General features: G+C 43.5%; 1 protein-coding gene across 6 annotated transcripts in view; it reads right to left on the bottom strand.

The window, feature by feature from the left end:
* Positions 1-540: 540 nt before the first annotated feature.
* rapgef6 (Rap guanine nucleotide exchange factor (GEF) 6) overlaps positions 541-20,673 on the bottom strand; it is a 136,185-nt gene continuing 116,052 nt past the window's right edge. For 4 of the 6 annotated variants that reach the window (XM_080867145.1, XM_080867147.1, XM_080867143.1 and 1 more), the window contains 14 exons: positions 20,275-20,515; positions 17,403-17,570; positions 16,829-17,044; positions 14,520-14,731; positions 13,922-14,045; positions 12,944-12,967; positions 11,477-11,697; positions 10,420-10,593; positions 9,952-10,098; positions 9,649-9,765; positions 7,824-8,088; positions 4,790-5,319; positions 3,533-3,889; positions 541-3,410 (listed from right to left, as the gene is read on the bottom strand). In XM_080867145.1, the coding sequence (XP_080723271.1) occupies positions 3,388-3,410; positions 3,533-3,889; positions 4,790-5,319; positions 7,824-8,088; positions 9,649-9,765; positions 9,952-10,098; positions 10,420-10,593; positions 11,477-11,697; positions 12,944-12,967; positions 13,922-14,045; positions 14,520-14,731; positions 16,829-17,044; positions 17,403-17,570; positions 20,275-20,515 (2,819 nt within the window). In that variant the 3' untranslated portion in view covers positions 541-3,387. The remainder of the gene's footprint in view (positions 3,411-3,532; positions 3,890-4,789; positions 5,320-7,823; positions 8,089-9,648; positions 9,766-9,951; positions 10,099-10,419; positions 10,594-11,476; positions 11,698-12,943; positions 12,968-13,921; positions 14,046-14,519; positions 14,732-16,828; positions 17,045-17,402; positions 17,571-20,274; positions 20,516-20,673) is intronic. The other 2 variants (XM_080867146.1, XM_080867144.1) reach the window with 1 other exon arrangement.

Here is a 20,673-nt window from a genome sequence, read left to right as displayed (position 1 = left end):
GTAACTTTTCAGTGCCAAAAAGAAAATGCACAATTCTTTCTTAACATTTTATTCATTGTCCAAATTCATATTCTTCCTTTTTTAAACATTCTCTTAAACAAAAATAGAACAACTATTTACACTTGTAAAAAATACATAAAAAGCGTACAAGCAAAATCAAGTTGTCTTTCTAAAAGACATAAGTTACAACAGCTATTAAGTGTGAGACAAAAGCAAACTTTAAGCCACAGACCGAGTTAATACCTCTTTGTACAGATTGTGCAGCTCACTCACCACATTTAAGCTTATTGTTGTGCATTTCTGCTGTAATGCCAAAAGACGTCGACATAAAACACATTCACATCTCTCTTATTGCATTCCACAGCAGGAGACGAGGTGGGGCGGGGCTAAAACGATGAGGGGTATTTCCAGGTGAAGGAGGTGGCATGTGCCTTCCTCCAGTTTTATGCAATTAGGAGCACTGAGATGCTTTTTTATTGAAATCTAGCCATTTGTATCATTTTGGAAAACTATTGGCAGTAATACAAGCTGCTGTTGTGATTTAAAAAAAAAAAAAAAATCAATGGTGAACAATAATACTGATTTGTGGTTAAGAATCTCAGGGATCTTGTGCAAAAAAAAAAAAAAAAAGGTGAAAAAAGAGAGCAGTCAGTTTCTGACAGTCTGTTTCAAAGTTTCAAAGAAAAAGGAACCCGGGTGAGGGTCACAGTAGGTGCTCTTGAGCAGTGGAGGGAAATCCATTAGAGGAGCCGAGTGAGTAAAGTGAGGAGAGAGGGTTAAAAGTTTAAAGTCCTGCTGAGCTGACGGGGCTGAGAGACCCTACACCACACAAGGCGTCACAGCAGAGCTTGTTCAGTTCAATTCAAACAGAGAGGAATATTATAACAAAAAAACCCTCATTTCAATCATCGTGTCTGAGAGGGAAAGAACTCGCCTCGTGTCGTGAAACTGGCAGCGAGAGACTCACAAGGGGGCCACCTTTCTGCAGGCAGAAGCAATCAAAGCAAAACCGCAAACTAAGAAGGGCTTTTGTTGAGTTTGTCCTTATGTGCAGCATCCCAGACTGAATGGAAATGGGATTTTAAAAAAAATGTTGATCCCAGCCTCACAAATATATAATTCCACAACACACACACTCACACACAGACAGCCATATCCCAAAACACAGCAGCAATTAAACTGAAAGAGCAGAAATGGCACTTCAAAAAACAAAACAAAACAAAAAAAAAAAACAGAGGGGAGAAAATAAAAATTCCTTAAAAGACTCCTGCCCGGCTGAAAAAGAAGAAAAAACAGGGCAATCACCACCTTGTGTTATTTCTCATAACAAAATATTCAAAAATAGCCTTTATACACGACTCTTCTGTCATCATAACATTAATTTATGGCAAAGAAACAACAAAAAATATATATGTATACTTTCGTATGTATATGCCGTGTGTGTGTGTGTTTATGTATATTAGCATCAATCATTTCAAGTCTTTGTGTGGCAAAACAAAAGAAGCGTCACAGAGCGTGCGACAAACAGCAGAAGGAGAAGAGCATCTAATTCCAGTTACACCCCTGCCGAACTGCGGAGGAAAAAAATCAAAGCACAAATGGAAAAAAACCAAAACATTTTTCGTTTGCATGTACAAATTTGCTTCTTGTTTTCAATACAAATAGACAATTTTCAAGCACATCCTCTTTAAATAGTCTACAAAACACACTATGGACACAGAATGAAGGTGCGAGCTACGCCTTAAAATATTCGCCGACTTGTTTGCGACACTCGCGCTTTTAAATAGGAAGAAAACAAAAGAACAAAAAAACAAAAACAAAGATGAGAGACAAGAGGTACACTGTGAGCACATAATCCAAATTTATGCTGCATCTGCATATTCCTGCTGCATTATTAACACATTTACAAGGTCGGCCGAACCTGGAGTGTTTGCACTAACACTCAGCTTGTAATTCAATAGACAACTAGTCTAATAAACACTGTAAACAAAATGTGTAAGCACTGGTGTAAACACTGTCTTTATGCACACCAGCGTGATTTTGGTGTGTGTGCATATATATATATATATATATATATATATATATATATATATATATATATATATATATATATATATGCATGCAAATCGTGTGGCCACACAGTGCTAATTTATCATTTTATTATAGCTGCTGCAATTAAATAACAACACATTTTTATTATTCTACGGTAAGCAGCAAGTCATTTGTTCTTCAGCTCATTAGAATCAAGTTATGATACAGTTTTTATAGAACATCCAGGAGGCAGCATGCCGCTAAAGTACCTCGCGACAGACTAAACAAGCAGTAAGAGAAGCGGCTGGCGGTGGGGAGTGCAACACGCAGCCACGGGGAACTGCCTGAGATCTGCATTTTGTCTTTTTTCCCCCTGTAAAGCTCAGCAAACTACAATAAGCGCTAAACATGAACAGACGTGCCTTCCGTTGTTCCGCGGGTTTGATTTCTCATTTGTCACCACCTAAGGAGGGAGCGTGGGAAAGAAAAAGGCAACGGGCTCCTGAGGGGCTTTTCTGACCTCTGATGCAGTCGAAGTTTAAGTACTGCAACTGTTCTGTGTATTTTTATTCGGGGTTTTTTGTGCATTTGCTTTGTTCATGTGGAATCTGGTGTCACATGCGTAAATTAATATCATCAGTGCCAAAGCTTGTCTCTTTGTTTCACATTCATCTCCATTGGAGCGGACGACAATCTTGCAAACGTCAAAATAAAATGAGCAGAGCCACAAAAAAAAGAGAAAACACCCCCGTGAGTTCATGTTTGTCCACGACGCTGCTGACTACTTTCCGTCCCTTTTTGTCCTCACCATCCTCGCATAAAAGCTCAGAGATGCAACTTAAAGAAGAAAAATGAACACTTTTACAAAAAAAAATAATCTAAACCACTGTACAAGATTTTAATTTAAAGAAAAAAATCAACAACAACACAAAAAGTGAGCTTGAAGCGCAAAATGGAGGTACACGGTCCGTCTCTGAGGAGGCTGACTTCGTCGCACGACACGTCTCTATTGTCACTCTTTCCTTCTTTTATTTTGTTGGGTTTTTTTAAGTCCATCTACGGCGGCGTGATCCCATCACAGCGCCTTTCTGCTTTGTACAGAGTTTTTAAAAAGTATCCAAAGTCTCTGTTTTCTTCTTTTGATTTCTGAAACGAGTTTAAAAAGAGGTGCTTGTGAGTCCCGGGAGTTGGACAGGGGTCACCTGAGTGACTGGCCAGGTTCACGAGTGGTCTGCGGTGACGTCACAAGGGGCCTTGGGAGGGGCTTGGACGATGTGCTCTGACAGTTGACGGCAACCAGCTGACTGGCTTAGTCCAAAGCCGGATCAACACGACTTGGTCCGTCGGTTTGTGCCGTTACACCGCTGAGACTTGCTCATCTGGAAAAGAGAAGATAAATATATATACCTCATGTTCACATTGTAGCCTAAAATCTCTCTATCACATGATGTCTTTGCAATTCTTTTCTACAGAAAAGAATCAATTCTGATTAGTTTCCTACCATCCTCACTGTCAGCCAGATCCTGTGGCGGGTGGCAGATGCTTGGCGGTCTGGAGTGGCCCGGCGTGGACCCGGCTGTCCGTGCGTCTTGGTGTTGAAGGTGAAGGTTACCCGCCAGCCTGCGTGCCTCAGCCAGACTGCCGGCAGCTCCGGGGCTCTGCAGGAGTTTGCTCCTCTGCAACGCCACGCTGTAGTCCGGAGGTTTGAGGTGAGGAGGCCTGGGGACGTGCCCTCCTGGCCCACCTATTACTCCGTCTGCGAGGCCGAGGTCCCCCAGGGCCAGGCCCTGGTAGCCTGGAGGGGTGGGAGGGGGAGCTCGGTAACGCTCATCCTTGGCAGGGGAGGTGACACAATACACTGGATGCAGGTGGAGATCAAAAAGAAAAAGGGTGGGGATGGACCGAAGAAAAGAGGGGGGGGACGAGGGATGAGGAGTGAGAGGAGGAGGCGAAAAGGTCGCCGGGGAGAGGGGGGGAGGGTGTGCAGAGGGTAAAAACAAAAGAAAAAATAATAATGGGAAAATTAAATCAATGCGATGTCACCAACACAACAGGCAGCTACACATGCACCACAGTGTGTCAAAAATGAAAAGGAAAACACAACAGATGAGATGGATGGCTGCAGAATACAGACAGAACTGGAACTGCAACTGAGAACTGACTTCAGCACTGATTAGTTTGTCGGTTATTCCCAGATCAATCGATTAATCGCTTGGTTCTTATAACAGTGAAAATGCCCATCGTGATGATCTGATATTTATTGTGAGCCAAGAAAAGAAATAGCAAATTCTCACATTTGAGGTGATGCAGGCGACAGTGGCCGACTAGAACGATTAATCGATTGTCACAGTTGCTGTCAATTAAAATCCACACCAACGACTCAAAATCTGTCCTAAAAATTGCTTAAAAAAGACGTTTTGCTATCCTTATGATAGTAAATGGCTATCGTGTTAGCACAGGAGGAGATCCAAAAAGAGGAATTGACTCTGGAGAGGATAGAAAGCTAACAGTGATAAGAATGAGCTCGGACTCATTCTTATCAAAGTGCAGCAAATTCAAGCTGTTTACTGGAGCTTAAATCAAAATATGGTTTGGCACCAAGACAGATTTGGGGGGAAAAAAAAATCAAAGTCTATAACCTCACAAGCAAATCTAGGATGGCAGAGCGTATTTTCTTCTTTTTCTCAACTTTTTCTCCTGACCACTGCTACTCTGTGCTGTGTTTACAGGGAATCAAACTCGCAAGCTGTTCCCTCACCTATCAGGCCCTTCTCTGTGCTTGATGTCACCGTTTTGTAGGCAGGGTCTGTGCTTTGCCCTCCTTCCTCTTTGGCTGGTGAGGAGGGGTGCTCCGAGGTGTTTCGCCGCTTTATCGTCCCGTAATTCCCCTCGTAGGTGTCCGAGAGCGAGCCGGACGACGCCCAGCTCTGCCGGCACTGATTGGACAGGTCTGAACTCGAGTCTCTGGAGTGCTGCCTGGCACCGCCGTCGCTCGCCCACACGGGCCCGGCAGCCTCGGCCTCCGCTATCGGCCGGGTCATCTGCGTGTGCTTGAAGTGGGACAGAGCAAGCGGGTGGCCGTGGATGCCGTGGTCCCAGGGCCGGCAGGAGGAGGTGGGGAGGCTCTGGAAGGAGTCGTGGGAGTTGGAGGAGCAGGACGTCCAGCTGCCGCGCCCGCTGTCGGCCACCGAGTCCAGAGAGGTGTGGTCGTGGGTCAGCTCCTCTGTCGAGATGGAAGAAGTGAAGGTGGAGGCTCGCGTCGGGTATCCCCGAGCTGACGAGGAACCGCTGTAGATGAACGAGAGTAATACACAGATGAAAATCAGCACAAATACCAGCTCTGATTGATGTTTCGTGCCCCTGTGAATAACAGTACCTATCCACCTCCTATTACCAGTTCAAATACTCTTATTTTACATAATAAAATACATTTATATAAATGTGTAACTTGGCATACTTGTCATTTCAAACCGCATTTGCAGAACGCCTGCGTGGCAATCACGACTACAGTGTAGAAAAACCGGCCTGTGTAAAAATAGTCAATAAAATATAGTCTGTTGCGCAGGACTGTTGAGTGGTGGTAAAGGTGGAGGTAAGTCATACCGAAATGAAGCGACAAGAAAGCGAGAGGGAAGAAGGGAGGGGCGACAGGAGAGGACAAAGGAGGTTCATCAACCATAAAACACCGCTGAAGGGCACCTCGGTCAGAAGATCACCAGCACGAAAGACAAATGGACAAAGGACGAAGTTCAAGGTTACACAGATCACAAACCGCACTCTTTGTTTTTATAATGATGTCGGTACCTGTAAAATCAGCTTTGATTCTGCACACGTAAAAATCACAAAGAATATGACAACGTTTCCCTGCAGCCTGGCTCAAAGCGAAACATAAACTTTTCCTCTTCACCTACTTTGTTTGTTTTCATTCACTGACACTGTTTTACTGGACAAAACAAGCCACTCAATGAAACCGAGCCATATTTCATAAAACAGGTGCGTGTTATACGACGAGGCTGCCGAGGTAATATATTACCAGAGCGGGGACACGGGTTATTGAGTCTCCTCTTTATGAGACACAATGGCCTGATCATGGAGGAATAATAAACAAACAGCAGACAATAAAAAAAAAGCCGTGTTGTTAACTCGGCCAGATTAAAAAGCCGCCCGCGTAGAAACCGATACGCTGTTAATAGAGAAGAGGAGGAGAGAGGAGGTCAGTAAATGTGGGATGCTAATAAAAACCCGCTGTGTTTTAGAGCTTCCTGTTTAATGAGGGAAGGACGTTATTGGAATCCAGCTTGCTGAAAAGGTGGCAGCAGACAGCGTGTGTCTGTGCGTGTGTGTCGAATGGCGAGGTTTCTGACACGTGCCTTATAAAAATATTTGCTTGCATTTTGGTCGCCTGGTGCAAAATGTTCCTGTTCAAAAAGCTGGCTCCAAAAGAGAGTCAGCTTGGGCGTAGACTCCCATGTTAACTCTTTCCTCATAAAGATGACATTTAGCGACCGCCCCTGTACCTTCAATGGTGAGTTTTGACGCCTCTGCATAGCTCAATCAATATGGTTTGACAACCATTTCTGGGTTTTCCAAGAGTAGCTGAAGAGGCAGAGACCACTCTCACTAACGTCTGATTCAAGCCCGGTCATTTTGTTCATTTAATAAGTCCTGAAATGTGACAGAAACCTCTCAGTTCAGAACTTAAGAGCTTCAGGTGTTGCTCCTTGTAGGCTTTCAAGGGGTAAAGAGTACAAGTTCTCAGCACTGAACAGGAATAAACATACTCACAGCCTCATCTCTATAGCTACTGTTCTCACTAATGTCGAGCGCATGCTTTTTAAATTATATTTAACCCATTTAAATGTTATTAAGGCCATAAGTTTTATCTATTGCACATTGGCTGTTTGAGTACCAGGTGGTGTGTGCAAGACTCCTCAGCTTCACATCAGCTAATTGGAGTCACTGAACTGGACCTCTTAACCATGTTCGCGGTGTTGATGCTTTTTAAGGTAATTATCTGGCAAATGAGATGGCGTGCTGAGTGGTTATTTGTACTAACAGCTTTGGTGAGTTACTTTGTGTCTGTGCAAAACACCCAAACAATCTACAGATGCATCCAGCTAATGAAGCTGGCCAGAATTAGGTCTTGTGCCCAGATACTACAACCGAGACAGCAATAGCCATAATGCTAACTCCAAGGCTTCAAAATGTGAACAACGTGCAAGTCACACAGGCGTCGAGACCCGTCTGTAATTCCAGGCAACACACAGTTTGATAGGAAAAATATGTTTTCAACACTGTTTGGTGAGTGGTTATAAATACCTGCAAACTACTTGCGTTGAGTTGTGGTTTGGGAATCACCTCACGCAAGTTTCACTACTGCTCAGCAAGTAGTTGGCGGGTGTTTGCAGACAAGTTGCCATCTTGTCTAGCAACCTGCTAGCCACCAAAGCAGTGACAAGGAAGTTTTTTGGTGCACCGTATAGCTCCTTGCAACCAATTTGACCTATCCATTACCAGCAGCCTCCAGCAACTACTTGGAGAATATACATGTTTCCCTAGCAACCAGAGATTGCCAGGGGGGTTGCTCACGGGTCTCTAGGCCTGTGTTACTTAGGCCTTATCAAACATCCAGTCAGTATACGATAGGAATCATAATCAGTCCTTGTATTATGCAAAGTGCAAAACAACAAAACTATCTTGTCAGTCTATCCTATCAAAATAAAAGCACTTCTTAAATGTAATCTAAAGAATTAATCAGACAGATTAGACAAACTAAACTGAAGCCAAATTACCTTGTGCTGGGCTGGCTGTAATCAGCATTTACGTGGGAATGCATTCCTGCTGCACTCTCAGGAACCGCGGTAGCTATTGCAGGAGACGTTGTAGTAGCAATAGTGGCAGTAGTAGTCATACAGGTCCTGTTGCTGCTATTACATCGGTCATCAGGCCCAGGAGCAGGCACAGAGTCGACCGAACAGATACTGGAGCGGGAGGAGATCTCGCTGTGACTCGAGTCCGACAGGTTGTCAGCTTTACCGGGCGGTAGGAGGGCATAACCTGGACAGAGGAGCGTTTCAGATATTTACATTTTGGAGGTTAAGCTAAATTTTTATTAAAACTGAACAGAGACTTTTAAACAAAAGCTGAGTGCAGTGGTACAAATGCAGATCATTTTACTGGGTTGCAATGACGATTACTGCAGCCAAAGTACGGCAGTGTTAATGTGCACTGTACACAAATGATGCTCTCTTTAGTGAGTGACTGCATCCTGAGGAAGACAAAGAGACGACTGTGAAGAGACGACTTTAAATTTCGGTGACGCCGAAATCACAAACACTATCAGAAAGCGTGAGGCTGTTGTTTGTGTTATTTGTAGACTGAGACTATGAATTGTGTAGAAATGACTGTGAAACACACACTTGTGGGAGGGGGTGGGTTCATAGTTTAAACTTTATATCACAAAAAACAAATAAACTGACTGTCGGGAAACTAAATGAACATTACAATTAAAATGCTGCACGCCACAGAAGAAATCCATATACCAAAAACAGAGCCTACAACTTGTCAACCAAAAACGAAGAATAAATTTAATCATTTTAAAATTCAAATTCGGGAACGAAGAATGTTTCACAGCGACAAACATGACTGTCGGCTGCTCGGTGACATCCAAACAGCTTTAACACAATAATTCATAGCTTTAACCCATGAATAAAAAATGTCGGGAGAGTTGCGAGAACACACTGAAATGCTTTTTCCATCTGCTGTTACAGCCTCAGATGTACTCTTTCCTATCTGTGTCGCATCGTCTTCTTCAAGTATTCACAGCGAAAACTCTCAGGCGTCACATCTCTGTGACTCACGGTGGATCTGAAGCTCTCAAGCAACACTTGTACTTTAAAAAGAAAATGCTTTTTTTTAATATGATGGACTCTTAATAAATGCAAATCATCAACAACAACAAAAGTCTCTCTCAAATACCACTGTGTCCCTTCTCTTTACTGTTTTTGCTATAACTGTCTCAACGTGATGTCTGTTAGAGGGTCTTTCTCCTGGAGTCTCTGTCCCTGCACAGCCAGAGGAAGGGGTTAGGGCTGACTGATCTCCTGGCTCTCTGCTCTGTCTGCCCTCGTGTCTCATCCTGAGGTGAGGAGGACATACGCTCTGCTGTTTCCTCCCTACTGTTCAGGTGTGGGCTGACTGCTGCTGGCCTCTCCCTGGACTGACTCCTTTTCCTCAGTATCCTGAATGGTGACATTAGCCTCCTCCTTATGGGGGACTCTGGGGGTGTGTGTCTCATTAAAGGAGACTGGGAAAATGGAGTTGGAAAACTGTATGGAGAGTCACTTTGGACCGCAGGATGATCTCCATCAGTCCTTTTCCTTTTTGGGGCTGGACTCCCTCCTCTTACCCTCAGTGACGTTAGCCCTGCATCTGCCTGTGCACCCTGGCTGCTCTGCTGCCTGGATCTCCCTTTCCTTTGCTCTGATGAGTGGAACAAGCCTCTCTGAACTGCCTCTGTCTCTTCCAGCATCTTCTCCTCTTTTTCTCTCTCCCTCCAACTCTCTTGGCTACTCTGCTTGGTCATCAATAGGATCCTCTTTTGGAGGAGAGTCCCACCTATGCCGTAGCTGCGCAGACTGACGGTGGCCTTTGAGCTAGCTTCGCTGGTCAGCGACGATGAAGATCCCGACAAGTTCATCTGGCTGGAGTTCTGGGACTTTGCCACACCTCCCACTATTTAAAAAAAGGCAACGATAGAAGAGATGAAACCCAGAAAACACAAATTAAAAATTTATTATTCATGCATGTTAAGTCTAATCAAACCACACTAATATCTTAAATCAGTAAGATTATCTGAAGTGGATAAAAAGCAAACAGGGTAAAAAAAAAAGGAAGCAAGAAACGGCTTTGGTTGTAAACCTTTGCGCGGGGAGCCCTGAGGTGACACCGTGGGGCTCGAGTGAAGAGAGGAGATGGTGGAAACTGTGTCGTCACATGTTCTCTTTGTGCTCCACTCCTCTGACGAGTTCACTGGTGGTTTCTTAACCACCTGAGGTGAGTTGGAATCTGAAGAAGAGAGAAAATAAAAGGTCACGAAAGTCGCCAAACCAGGGATTTGGTTACACTTCATATAATACAGAACACAGAAATGTGACATTTCTTTCTGTCTTTGCTTTAAATAAATAAGACGACAACCCGACTGTTTTCTCAGAAACAAGTTTGAAATCATTTTGAATTTTGTGCACGACTGCAACTTTACAATAACCATAAAACTAGTCACTTATTAATCTTTGAAACACAAAAGTCTATTGAAAAGTAAAGTTCCTACATGATGATAAAAAGTTACATTACATGGCCTAATGAGAAATAAAACAGGCATGTACTCACTAAGTGAGGCTATGTCCTTGGCAGTGCTCTTCTTTCGTAGAGGGTTCAGTGGGACCTGGACCTGTAGGACTTGTGACACCCTGTTTTGTGTTTTTCCGGAGGGCAGAGTTGACCGCAGCGAGACTGGAGACATATCTGACTTAGTGGATCGCCTCTCATTCAAATTCTTAGACACTAAAATCACAAGAAAGTGACAAAAAATAATGTCATAAACAGGCAAAACTGCATCCAACATGAAGCCAGTGTAATAAAGCAATAATGATGTTTAGATCGACATCTGATGTGGGCTTTTTATTTGAACCTTTAGTTACCTATACCAAGAAAAGTACCAAAATCGATGATACTAACCAATAATCCTGCTATTTTTGACAACATTACCAAAATCCACTAGATGGCAGTGCAGGACATCTATTTTTATTTATTTATTTTTTATATTATTGAACAGGACAGTGGTGGAGAGTAAACAGTAAAGTAGGGAGAAAGCGAGAGGCAGGGAGATACAGGAAACTGTCCAGGGCGAAACCTGCTGCCTTTCAGCGTGTAGGTCGCCGGCAAAGTGCCATTCGCTTGAATAAACTCAAATCCCATCGAACAAGTCTGTCTTAAACTTCACCGAGCCTCATAAAACATGTATTAATCTTCTCCACACTAGTCACATCTCCCTGTATGGCTTTTCCTTGTTGAGCCAGCTATGTGGGTCCACAGTGGATAGCTGTGGGTAAACTGTGGGGGTGTGTGTACAGAGCAAAGCCACAGTTATCTAGTGCAGGGATGCGAGGTTGACCCACAGGCGGGGCCAGCGAGAGTTTCCTGTGGGTAAGAGCTATTGGTTGCCCACAGAGTTCCCTTTTGGGACCCCAAAGCACAAAACTGCTGTGGGCCCCGCGTGGGTACACTCACTTGGGCCTCCATGGGAAAAGTGTACGTTTGCCCTGCCCACGCAGCCCCTGTGAATCTGCATGGGCATGCTTGCTGGGATAATAGCACGCTAAATACTTTTTCTAATTAAATCAAAAAACCCAAATAGCGAATCCCTCTTAGTTTCTGATTTACTTACAAGTGTTGTAAGACGGCTCGCACTGCAGGGACATGATCTGGTGTTTCTCCTCATCCGTCTCCACTGTGAGGTTAGAGAGGTACTGCTTCACCTTTCTGGCCATCTGAGCGTCTTCGTACAGCTTCTTAGCATTGAGGAGCGAGCTTCGGCGTACTCTCTTCTTGTGCGCTCCGCCTTGCACGTCTAGCATATTGGAATTGGTGCTGCCCTGACTCAAAGACCTAAAAGATGATAGCAGAGAGGCAGGAAGAGGAAGGAAGAAAAGGTAGAGTAATAATAAAGACAGTGAGAGGAAGAAGAGATGGAAGAAGTGTGTTAAATTGAACAGAAGTAACAGAAAAGGTGGAGGAGGACGGAGCCGCAAAGAACAGAAAGAAGGAAAGGAAGATAAATGTGTAAGAGAAGAAAAAGGGCATGGAGGAAAAAAATGCAACACAGTCAATTTAATCACCAATAAAACACGAAGGTCTTCCGTCTTATCAAATACAGCTTTTACTACAAAATCTGTACATCTGCCTCCGTTTTGGAGCATAGCATTTTAAAAAAAGGACCATGCAACTGGGAGGGAGGCAGCACTCCCTGGTGTGCCATGCTATCACAGTACAGAACAGCAGAACATTTTGTCAGATGGAGGCAAAAAGGGTTAAGAAACAAACAACGCACAATATTCGATACTGGGAATATTATGCCATGATGCAGATATGAACAAACGCCAAACCTGAGTCAAATAGTATCACTAAAATACACATTGGTGCGTTTAACGTTGCCTTTTTTTTTGCAGCGAGGTGGAGTTCGTTCTACAGGATTGTGAGCTGAGGTAGGTGATAAACTGATCCACCCTTAAGTGCTATTTTGTTGCGTTTCCAATCGTACTACAAGAGCAACATCAGCAGACGGAGTTTGTAGTTGCTATGGAAGCGTAGCAGTTTTTTCCAGTTCATTTCAGCCGTTGTGCATTGTTATGGAAATGTTACTGAACAAACTTCACCTGCTGATGAAGACAATCAGATATAAATGAATACTGCAGGACAGGAACTTAATGGAACAATGAGGTCTAATTACTCTCCTGCTGTTTCCAGGCAAGAAGCTTTGCATTATAACTATCTACTTATATTCCACTTAAACTTGAATCTGCAGTTGAATAGCAGCAATTCATCATTTAGCCAATTTTCACTGGTAGCTGCGAATGTGTTAAGAAACGCTCTGCACCATTTCAAGCTACTATATGACTCAACATACACTCTCGTCAGTAGGGTAGACAATTAATGGGTCAATAAGGGACTTTAGTGTGGTTCGTGTGATGCAAACAGAAGGGTTAATCATGAACAAGCACAGGCAGACACATGAACGCTCATATAAAGCATGGCGAGACATGCAGAGTTTATGATGACAGGGATGCAGGGAGGATTCAAACTTTTGCCGGGCCAGACCGAAACAGGATGAATCTGGTACGCAGGACAAACTTACCCTAAACTCTTCCACCTCTTCTTCCTGCAAGCAAGAGGCGTGAAGATTGAAGCGTGACTCAAAGACAAGTTCAGGGGTCAGGGGAGAGGAGGAGACAAGACTATGTAGAGGTCATGCCGCAAAACACAAACAAACAAACAGGAAATGACCGGAGATGGGAGGACACCAAACAGTGGACATCTCCCCATGTCAACCTGAAGAGTGTGTGTTATGACTTCGTATATGATGCATTTGGCACATTGTGTTGTGTTTTGTTTTTTTTAAATATGTGACTTGTGTATAGAACTGAAGTTTGCTCTATATTTTGGGTTTGCAGTATGAAGGGAGTGTCTGCAGGGGGCAGTCATGCACCGTAGCAGTGACAGACTGTGATTAAACACACACACACACACACACACACACACACACACACACAAACCAAGTGATAATAACTACACAATGCGGCTGGCATCAATTCTACCTTCATTTCCATTCAGTCCATTCATTGTGTGCTTACATTCCAGCAGAGGAATGCAATGCAAACACAGAGAGCCATGAACTGAACAGGAAGTGAACGGGAATTGATTGAACCAGACCTTCAGTGCGAGCCTGATCCTGTTGGGTGAAGGATCAAGGTTGGCTGGTGGAAGTATGGTGGTGCGGTTCCCTTTTTGCCAACATTGTAGCCTTCGGTGGGAAAGTCTTTTTACACGCTTCTGCTTCAGTTTTGAAGAAATATGAGGGAAGTTGTGGATTCACAATAACAAGCAGTTTAGCTTGTTATTGTGCACTAGGATGCTTTTTTGCAAATACAAAATTCAATCATATGCTCCCCCGATGAGGACGTTGTCTAAGTAAGAAATTCTACAATATAATGTATAATGCCATATGCAAATACATATAAATCTGCACAAACAGCCTTGTCATTTCATCACTTGTCATTTTGCTCCTAAAACCGGTTTAAATGGTTAATCATGCTGCAGTGTCAAACCAACCGACCTTTGCCTAAACATGAGGGCAGGGTCCATGTTGGCTGAGGTCATCCGCACCACATGTCTGATCTCCTTCGCGATCATCCTCAGCTTCTCAAAGTTCACAAGGCCATCAACACTTGAGTCATTGCCTGAGACGACAAACAGAAGTAGAAAGTGAGAAGTCGCCCGTCAGCAGTGTGGTGGAAGGAAATGATTGACATTATGGACATTTGTAGAAACTGATATGCAACACTTTTTCCATATCACATTTTAAAAGTAAAACCTGAAATTCCCTCTATATATATTTTTTGCTATCATTAGCCACACTGCTTAATTTGAGGACACAATGAGGGCAACTTTTCATTTTACACAAACACTTTTAAGAAGGAGCCTTTGAGTAGAAGTCGGGCCAGCTTTTAGGTGAAAAAAAAAACGAAAGAAGAGGAAGCCTATAGCAGAAGTAAACCTCGTCAGTGAGTGTGACATGACCTTTGGCACAACACAGAGGAAGCTGGGAGATTAAATTAAACTTCAAGAAACGGAAACAGTCTTGTAGCGTATTTAAGAAACACAAGAGGGAGGATGCAAGTAGATCATCTGAGAAGGCACACAAAGTCTTCTACCTTCATGTAAGAAGGTGAGGTCCTTCTTGACCACTGGGAACAGCGGGATGATGGGCGGCTGCATGCTCTGGCTGCTCAGCACGTTTCGGTACTTGGCCATGTTCCTGGATGGGTCGAAGAGATCTTGCAGGTCCCCAAAGAGCTTCTCGTACTTACTGGGCAATTTTTCCCAGGAACTCCGCAGTCGAGCCACCGGTGCCAGGTTCAGTCCGCTGCGCGAGAGAGGAAAGAGGTGCAAAGAGGGCGGGGGGAAGAGAGGGATCGAGGCAGAGATAAATAGGTTACGGCAGACAGAAGAGGGTGGGGGAGAGGTAAAAACGAGGAATAGATGAAACAAGGGTAGAGAAGAAAAGGAAAGGAGGTTAGGTTTAATGTGAATGTTTCATGCTGTACAGTTCCTACTCTTTGAGCTAACTAACTTCAGTGAGTGGGGTCATCTTTTCCCACAGCTGAAAACCCCATGAGGTGATGTCAGCTCTGAACAGACAGCTAATAACAATGAATGACACAGCATTTCTTTTCTTCTCTCCTCTTACATTGATTTGTTCATGCAGCGGGCACAGTTTTCTTTGTCATACTAGATCATGTGACTCAAACACTACACTACTGGACAGATGGCTTGGCTTTATCCATATTTCACAATCCTGCATGTCTAACACCTTCCCCTTTTTTGCTATTTGCACAGGGCAGCAGCCGCCACCACCGCGCCCCTGTCAGCAGGCAGGTTGTGCATCCGTATGTGTGCAGACGCCCTGCTGTGAGCAGGAATGTAAAGGGGCGAGAAGGTCAGGCACTTGGGCTTTAAAGCGCCTTTTACAGCGGCAAACAGAGCGTCTCCATACGGCTGAGCTCTTTTAACACGAGTCCAGATCAGGGAGTGGACACGGGTGCTGCTCGTCACACTGAGCAGGCAGCGTACTGCTGTATAAGAAGGGTGCTAACATTTATTCTTAGCACAGGAACACAGAGCAAAAAAACGTATTTAGTTCAAGTCATCAAATTTATGCGGCATCTACATCAGTACTGAGCTCAGTGCAACTTCTTCCTGCACTTATATTTAAATTTATGCCACATTAACAATGCAGGCAGTTCCTCTTATTATTTATCACGTTGTTTACTGTTTCACACTGCAGTGTGCTTGTTTGAAAGTTTCAAAGCTAAAAAAGGACTTGGACTATAAAACCAACATGGAGTGAGAATTTGGAGTGGTCAGGTGTTATTTCACCTGCTGGTTCGGACACAGTGTGACAGTGAAGACACCGTGATGCCCACTTTTTTTGCCTCCTTTCTTATCTTAGTAAAGGAAGCTATTTTCCGCTGCTCCCTTAATTGCAAGGAGTTGCCACATCATGTATCTCTGCATGTGTGATTTGGCAGATTTTTAAAAATAAATGCTTGATGTAACTCCCCAAAATGACTTGTCTTCTCTTGGGATTGAACAGGGGACGAGTAAAACCAGATTAAAATGAGCAGGAGCATTTTGGGAAATCTTGAAACAATGAATTGGTCTTAGAGTTGAAAATGCTTAAGCATCAAATGGTGTCATCTGCATGAAAATTAAACTCAGAAATTCGGAAAAAAATAGGGAGAAATCCAAAATATTCCAGGAAACAAACGCTGCAGAATGTTAAACGGGCACATTTTTCAGCCATATGACACCAGATCCTCTGGGGCTGGGAGGAAATTAAATCTACAATAGTAAATGCTCTGGGGTGGCCACTGTGATTTTCTGATCATGGGGAAACAGACAGTCCTGTGCATCTTTAAGAGGGTAAACACATTATGTGGGACTGCATTTTCTTTGAATAAATGTCATTATTTTCATGGACCTTAGGCTTGTGTTTTAACCTGAAAGTTCTTATTAGATCTTAGTTAAAAACATTAAGGATAAATCCCACACAAACAAGCTTCTGTGCAGAAGCTAAGATGCTTAAACATGAAAATACTGCCGGATTTTAATTTACGTGCGTCCTTAAACTAAAATACACTGACGCTATGTTTAATACTCCATAAAAGCTCAGCTACAGCCAAACCACAAAGGCCACAGGGACTCAATCATTGTAGCAGACAATAAGCATAACTACTGCTGTGAGACTTGTTTTAAATGCTGTGCAGTTTCTGTGCGCTCTGGGAGAATCAGGGCTGATTACAGGAAGGAACAGAAGGGGAAGAGGGGAGGGGGTTGGACTGGTTCTCCTGACGATGTGGTGAATGGAGACCCACCATCAAAGCTCATCTGTCAGCAGAGATGGAGTAAATGCAGAATGAAGGACACAAACAGTCGAGGGGAGGTGCTACACTGAGCCAACCTGATAATAGCGAACATGGAGTTGAAGTTCTTGCACTCTCTGCAGTGAAGGGCGATCTTGATGAAGTGTTTGATGGTTTTCATCCTTTTCAGAGTGTTGGGCTCCTTCAAGATCTCTGTGGCCACCCAGAAGGTCTCCTGGTTTATCACCTCCTCAAATTGTTTCAGATTGCCACTTCCCACAGAGGAGTCTAGTTTAAACAAGTCATCCACGTACCTGAAACACGTGACAGAAGGGTTCAAAACTGGGTTAAAAGGCAGGATATTATCATCTCAACAAATGGTATGTCAAAAAACTGTTACTGTAACTAATATTCAATCATAAAAAATATGGATATCCTCTAGTAATATGCTTCAACCACCTATCCGGCACTTTCTGGGTTCATAATTCCATCAATTTTAACAAGATTTCCACACCAATGGCTGAAAGCCTCAGGCCACGAGAGAGCTTCCACCACGTTTCTAGACGAATGGCTTCTTGACAGCCACCCCTCCACTAAGACCATTTCTAATGAGGCAATATTCCATCCAGCAGTTGTTTTTTTTGAACTGCTGCTAAATTAAAATCTACATACTCTGTGGACTCGATGTTCCTGAAGAGCTCAAAGTCTCTCATGGAGAGCTGGGCTGCAACCTCCATGGTGCTCAGCTGCAGAAGTGAGATTTGACTTTCTCTGAGGAGATCCTGGGCGTCCTCGTCTGAACACAACGTCTCCGTCTCCATGTTGTTCTTCAGGTAATACCTAAAGAAGAGGGAGCAGGTGGAAGATGGATAAGTCTAAGAATAACTTTGTTATTTTATTAAAATATTTCTTAATGTTCCAGACTTCCGTAACGAATTCACCAGATTTCAAAAGCTGCGTTACACGTGAGAAACAAAAAAGAAAAGAGGAGTTAAGTTTCAGCCTCTGAATCTAAAAACCTGGAGAGAAATTAACTGACGGTAATTATATTTAGTGCTAGAAATGCATGATGCAAAACACTTTATTGGTGACAGCTTACTTGGCATAGTATGCACTAGACTGCAGTTCCCTCAGCTTTAATATAGGCAGACAAGTGGGTGGACAAGATCCATTTTTCCAGGCTGATAAAACTTTCTGGACCTGATAAATTAAATGTTCCTTTCAGTCTTATTTCATTTTTAAATGGGCAAATTTTCTCTCTGAGAGCAAACAGGAGCCATTTCTCCTTAAGATTAGTCTCTAAATGTTTTCTGGGAGACTCTTTCACGCTAATGGAGCTGTAATGTGGTCATCTAGGAATGCTGAACCACAAATCAGAGCATTATAGGCCAAGAGAGGGCAACCCTCAGGGGTAAAGTGTTGGCATGGATGTACCTCTAAACCACGCTCAATTACTCTGTCAGACAAGCTCAGACAGGCTGTGAGATCAAGCTGAATTTATATTTAGGATAAAACATGAGACCTGTTTCACATTTAGAAGACAGAGAAAAACTCCCTCAACATATTTAGATTCAAGACATTTTAGGAATCTAATCATTTATGAGAATCTGCACACGCTGAAAACGCAGAGGAGGTGATAAGATAAAGCACTTGTGTAATGCCTCTGAAACAGAAGGAGGCATTAGAGGAGCAAAGACGACATCAAGCGAGAGAGGAGTCGGAACGAGCGCAGATGAAAGAAGAGAGAGGAAGAGGAACACGAAGGGAGAGGAGTAAAAGGAAGTCCAGATGAAAGGAGACGAGAAGGGACAAGAGGAGCGAAGGAGAGGACGCGGGACTAAATGATGTCAGAGGAGAGAAAGGGACAAGAAGATGGGAGGAAAGGAGTGAGGGGAAGGAGATGAGCAGGGTACTTAAGGGGAAGAGAGGAGAGGAGTCTAAATTAATGATGGACAAAGTGCTGCTTAATAGAACTGGGAGAGGGAACGTCACTGGAACCAAGCCATCGTAAACAGCTACGGGCAGTGTTTGGGTGTGCGATCTGTGCTTAAGCGCTCAAGATCCCCTCGACGCATCTATATGTATATTTTGGCAGCATGATTAAGGCTTTGTGTTGGCTTAGCCTGGACCCCCCCCCCTTCCCTTGGACCTGCTGTCAATCAGCAGCTGCAGAGAGGAAGAGACGGAGGAGGTGAGATATGGTGACAGAGGACCCGGGTGGAGATACTGCTCCAGATAGAAAGTACTGCAATGTGGACTGCCGATTGCCCTCTTACATATGTATACAGGTTGAAAAAAATACAGCCAAGCATTACAAGAATAGCAAGTACAGGGAAAAGATTTCCTCAAGAAACAGGAAAGCATAAGAGATTATATACACGCACACATATATTCAATTTCAGCTGTTTAACCAGCATAAAAAAGGTCTATACCTGCACAGCTACATGCCTATATCTTGCTATCTGTCTGTATGTGCGTGCGAGTGTGCGTATGAATAATTCCAGCCGCGGCATGCTGTCTGCAGAGGCCTCCGCCCCTGACAGAGGATGAAAAATTCATGCTAGGCTAGCTGGGAGGAGACCAATGAGGGACCACAGGAGATGAGTAGAGAAGAGGGAGAAAACTGTGGAGAAAGTCACTTCAGGGTAGACGTAACGGCTGCAGTCCAATAATCCTTCACGTCTTAATTTCATCTTAAAAGGGAAAATGACTAGCACAGAACTGTGATACAAAACAACAACAAATTGGGGGGGAAAAAACCTACACAGACACAAAAATATACTCGGTAAAAGAAAGAAGACGCAGCATCAACAAAATGATGTTGAAGCTTCTTCAAATAAGTGGAAAAGTTGCCATTTTCTCCAGAAAAAGGAAAAGCCTCGACTCTTTGGGTGTGTTGCATATCACTACTGTTGAAATTGTTGTTCAAGTCATCCACGCCAGGTCGTGTTAAGTGAATTAACTACATCACAAAAATACTACCCCGTATCTCCAAGAGCAGGACTGAGAAGTACTGCTTTAGTAGTGCATTCAAGCTTTTCTCAGTGCTGATTTGGAAAACATGTGACACTCGATGGATTAAATCGCTGTACTTAGCAAGCCTAGAAATTATTTGAGAGGATAATAATTGGTGCAGCTGTAAAAAACAGTGAGAAATGTGTGAACATTCACAAACTGGAAACCAGAAATAATAAGAAAAAAAGAAAAGGGAGGAAAATCCCTCAGTTTCAGTATTCTGGGTTTTGAGTCCAATAACTACAGGCTGGATAATTCAAGATTTAAGTGGATATCCTTTTTGTTTTTGACAACAACAAACTTCCTGGACCTGCAAGTGTTGTTTCCGGCTTTATTCTGGGTTGTGTTTGTGTACTTCATGTTGCAGAGAGAGAAAAGCACTCAGCTGCTGAAGTTGCGTATAAGAAAATACCACTGATAACCATTATGTAAGATGGGATGGATCAAACGGGTCATAAAACACAAATGCAGACCGAGTATTAGATTTTTCCACAACAATCAACACCAGTGTAACAGTTGTGATTCTTACCTTCCATTAAGCTGAATTCGATCAGCCAGTTTAGAGAGCTGATCAGGCAGACGGCGCTGTTTTATGACTCCCTCTGGGCTAATTGATACCTCGCACAGGGAGTAGGTCTCGGGTGCCGCGACGAGTCCAAACTCATTGACAGTGTGCGCGACGACATCCTTGGCAGTAGTGTCCTTACTGATGATTATGTAGCAGCTCTGCTGGTCGGCCTTGAACACTCGAATTACCTGGTCTGGGATGTCTAAGAGTGGAAGAGAAAGGAAACAGACGAATTGTGTGATGTTTTGGAAAAAGTCGGAAATTACTTTGATTATTAACAAGTTTAAGCTGGAAAGACTCTGCAAGAAACTTCCAGAAGAGACCAACTCTTCTGCCTAAACACCTTGAGTGTAAAATCTG

This window comes from Rhamphochromis sp. 'chilingali' (genome assembly GCF_963969265.1).
Source record: "Rhamphochromis sp. 'chilingali' genome assembly, chromosome: 19".
Classification (NCBI taxonomy): Eukaryota; Metazoa; Chordata; class Actinopteri; order Cichliformes; family Cichlidae; genus Rhamphochromis; species Rhamphochromis sp. 'chilingali'.
This window is presented reverse-complemented; position numbering and strand designations above follow the sequence as displayed.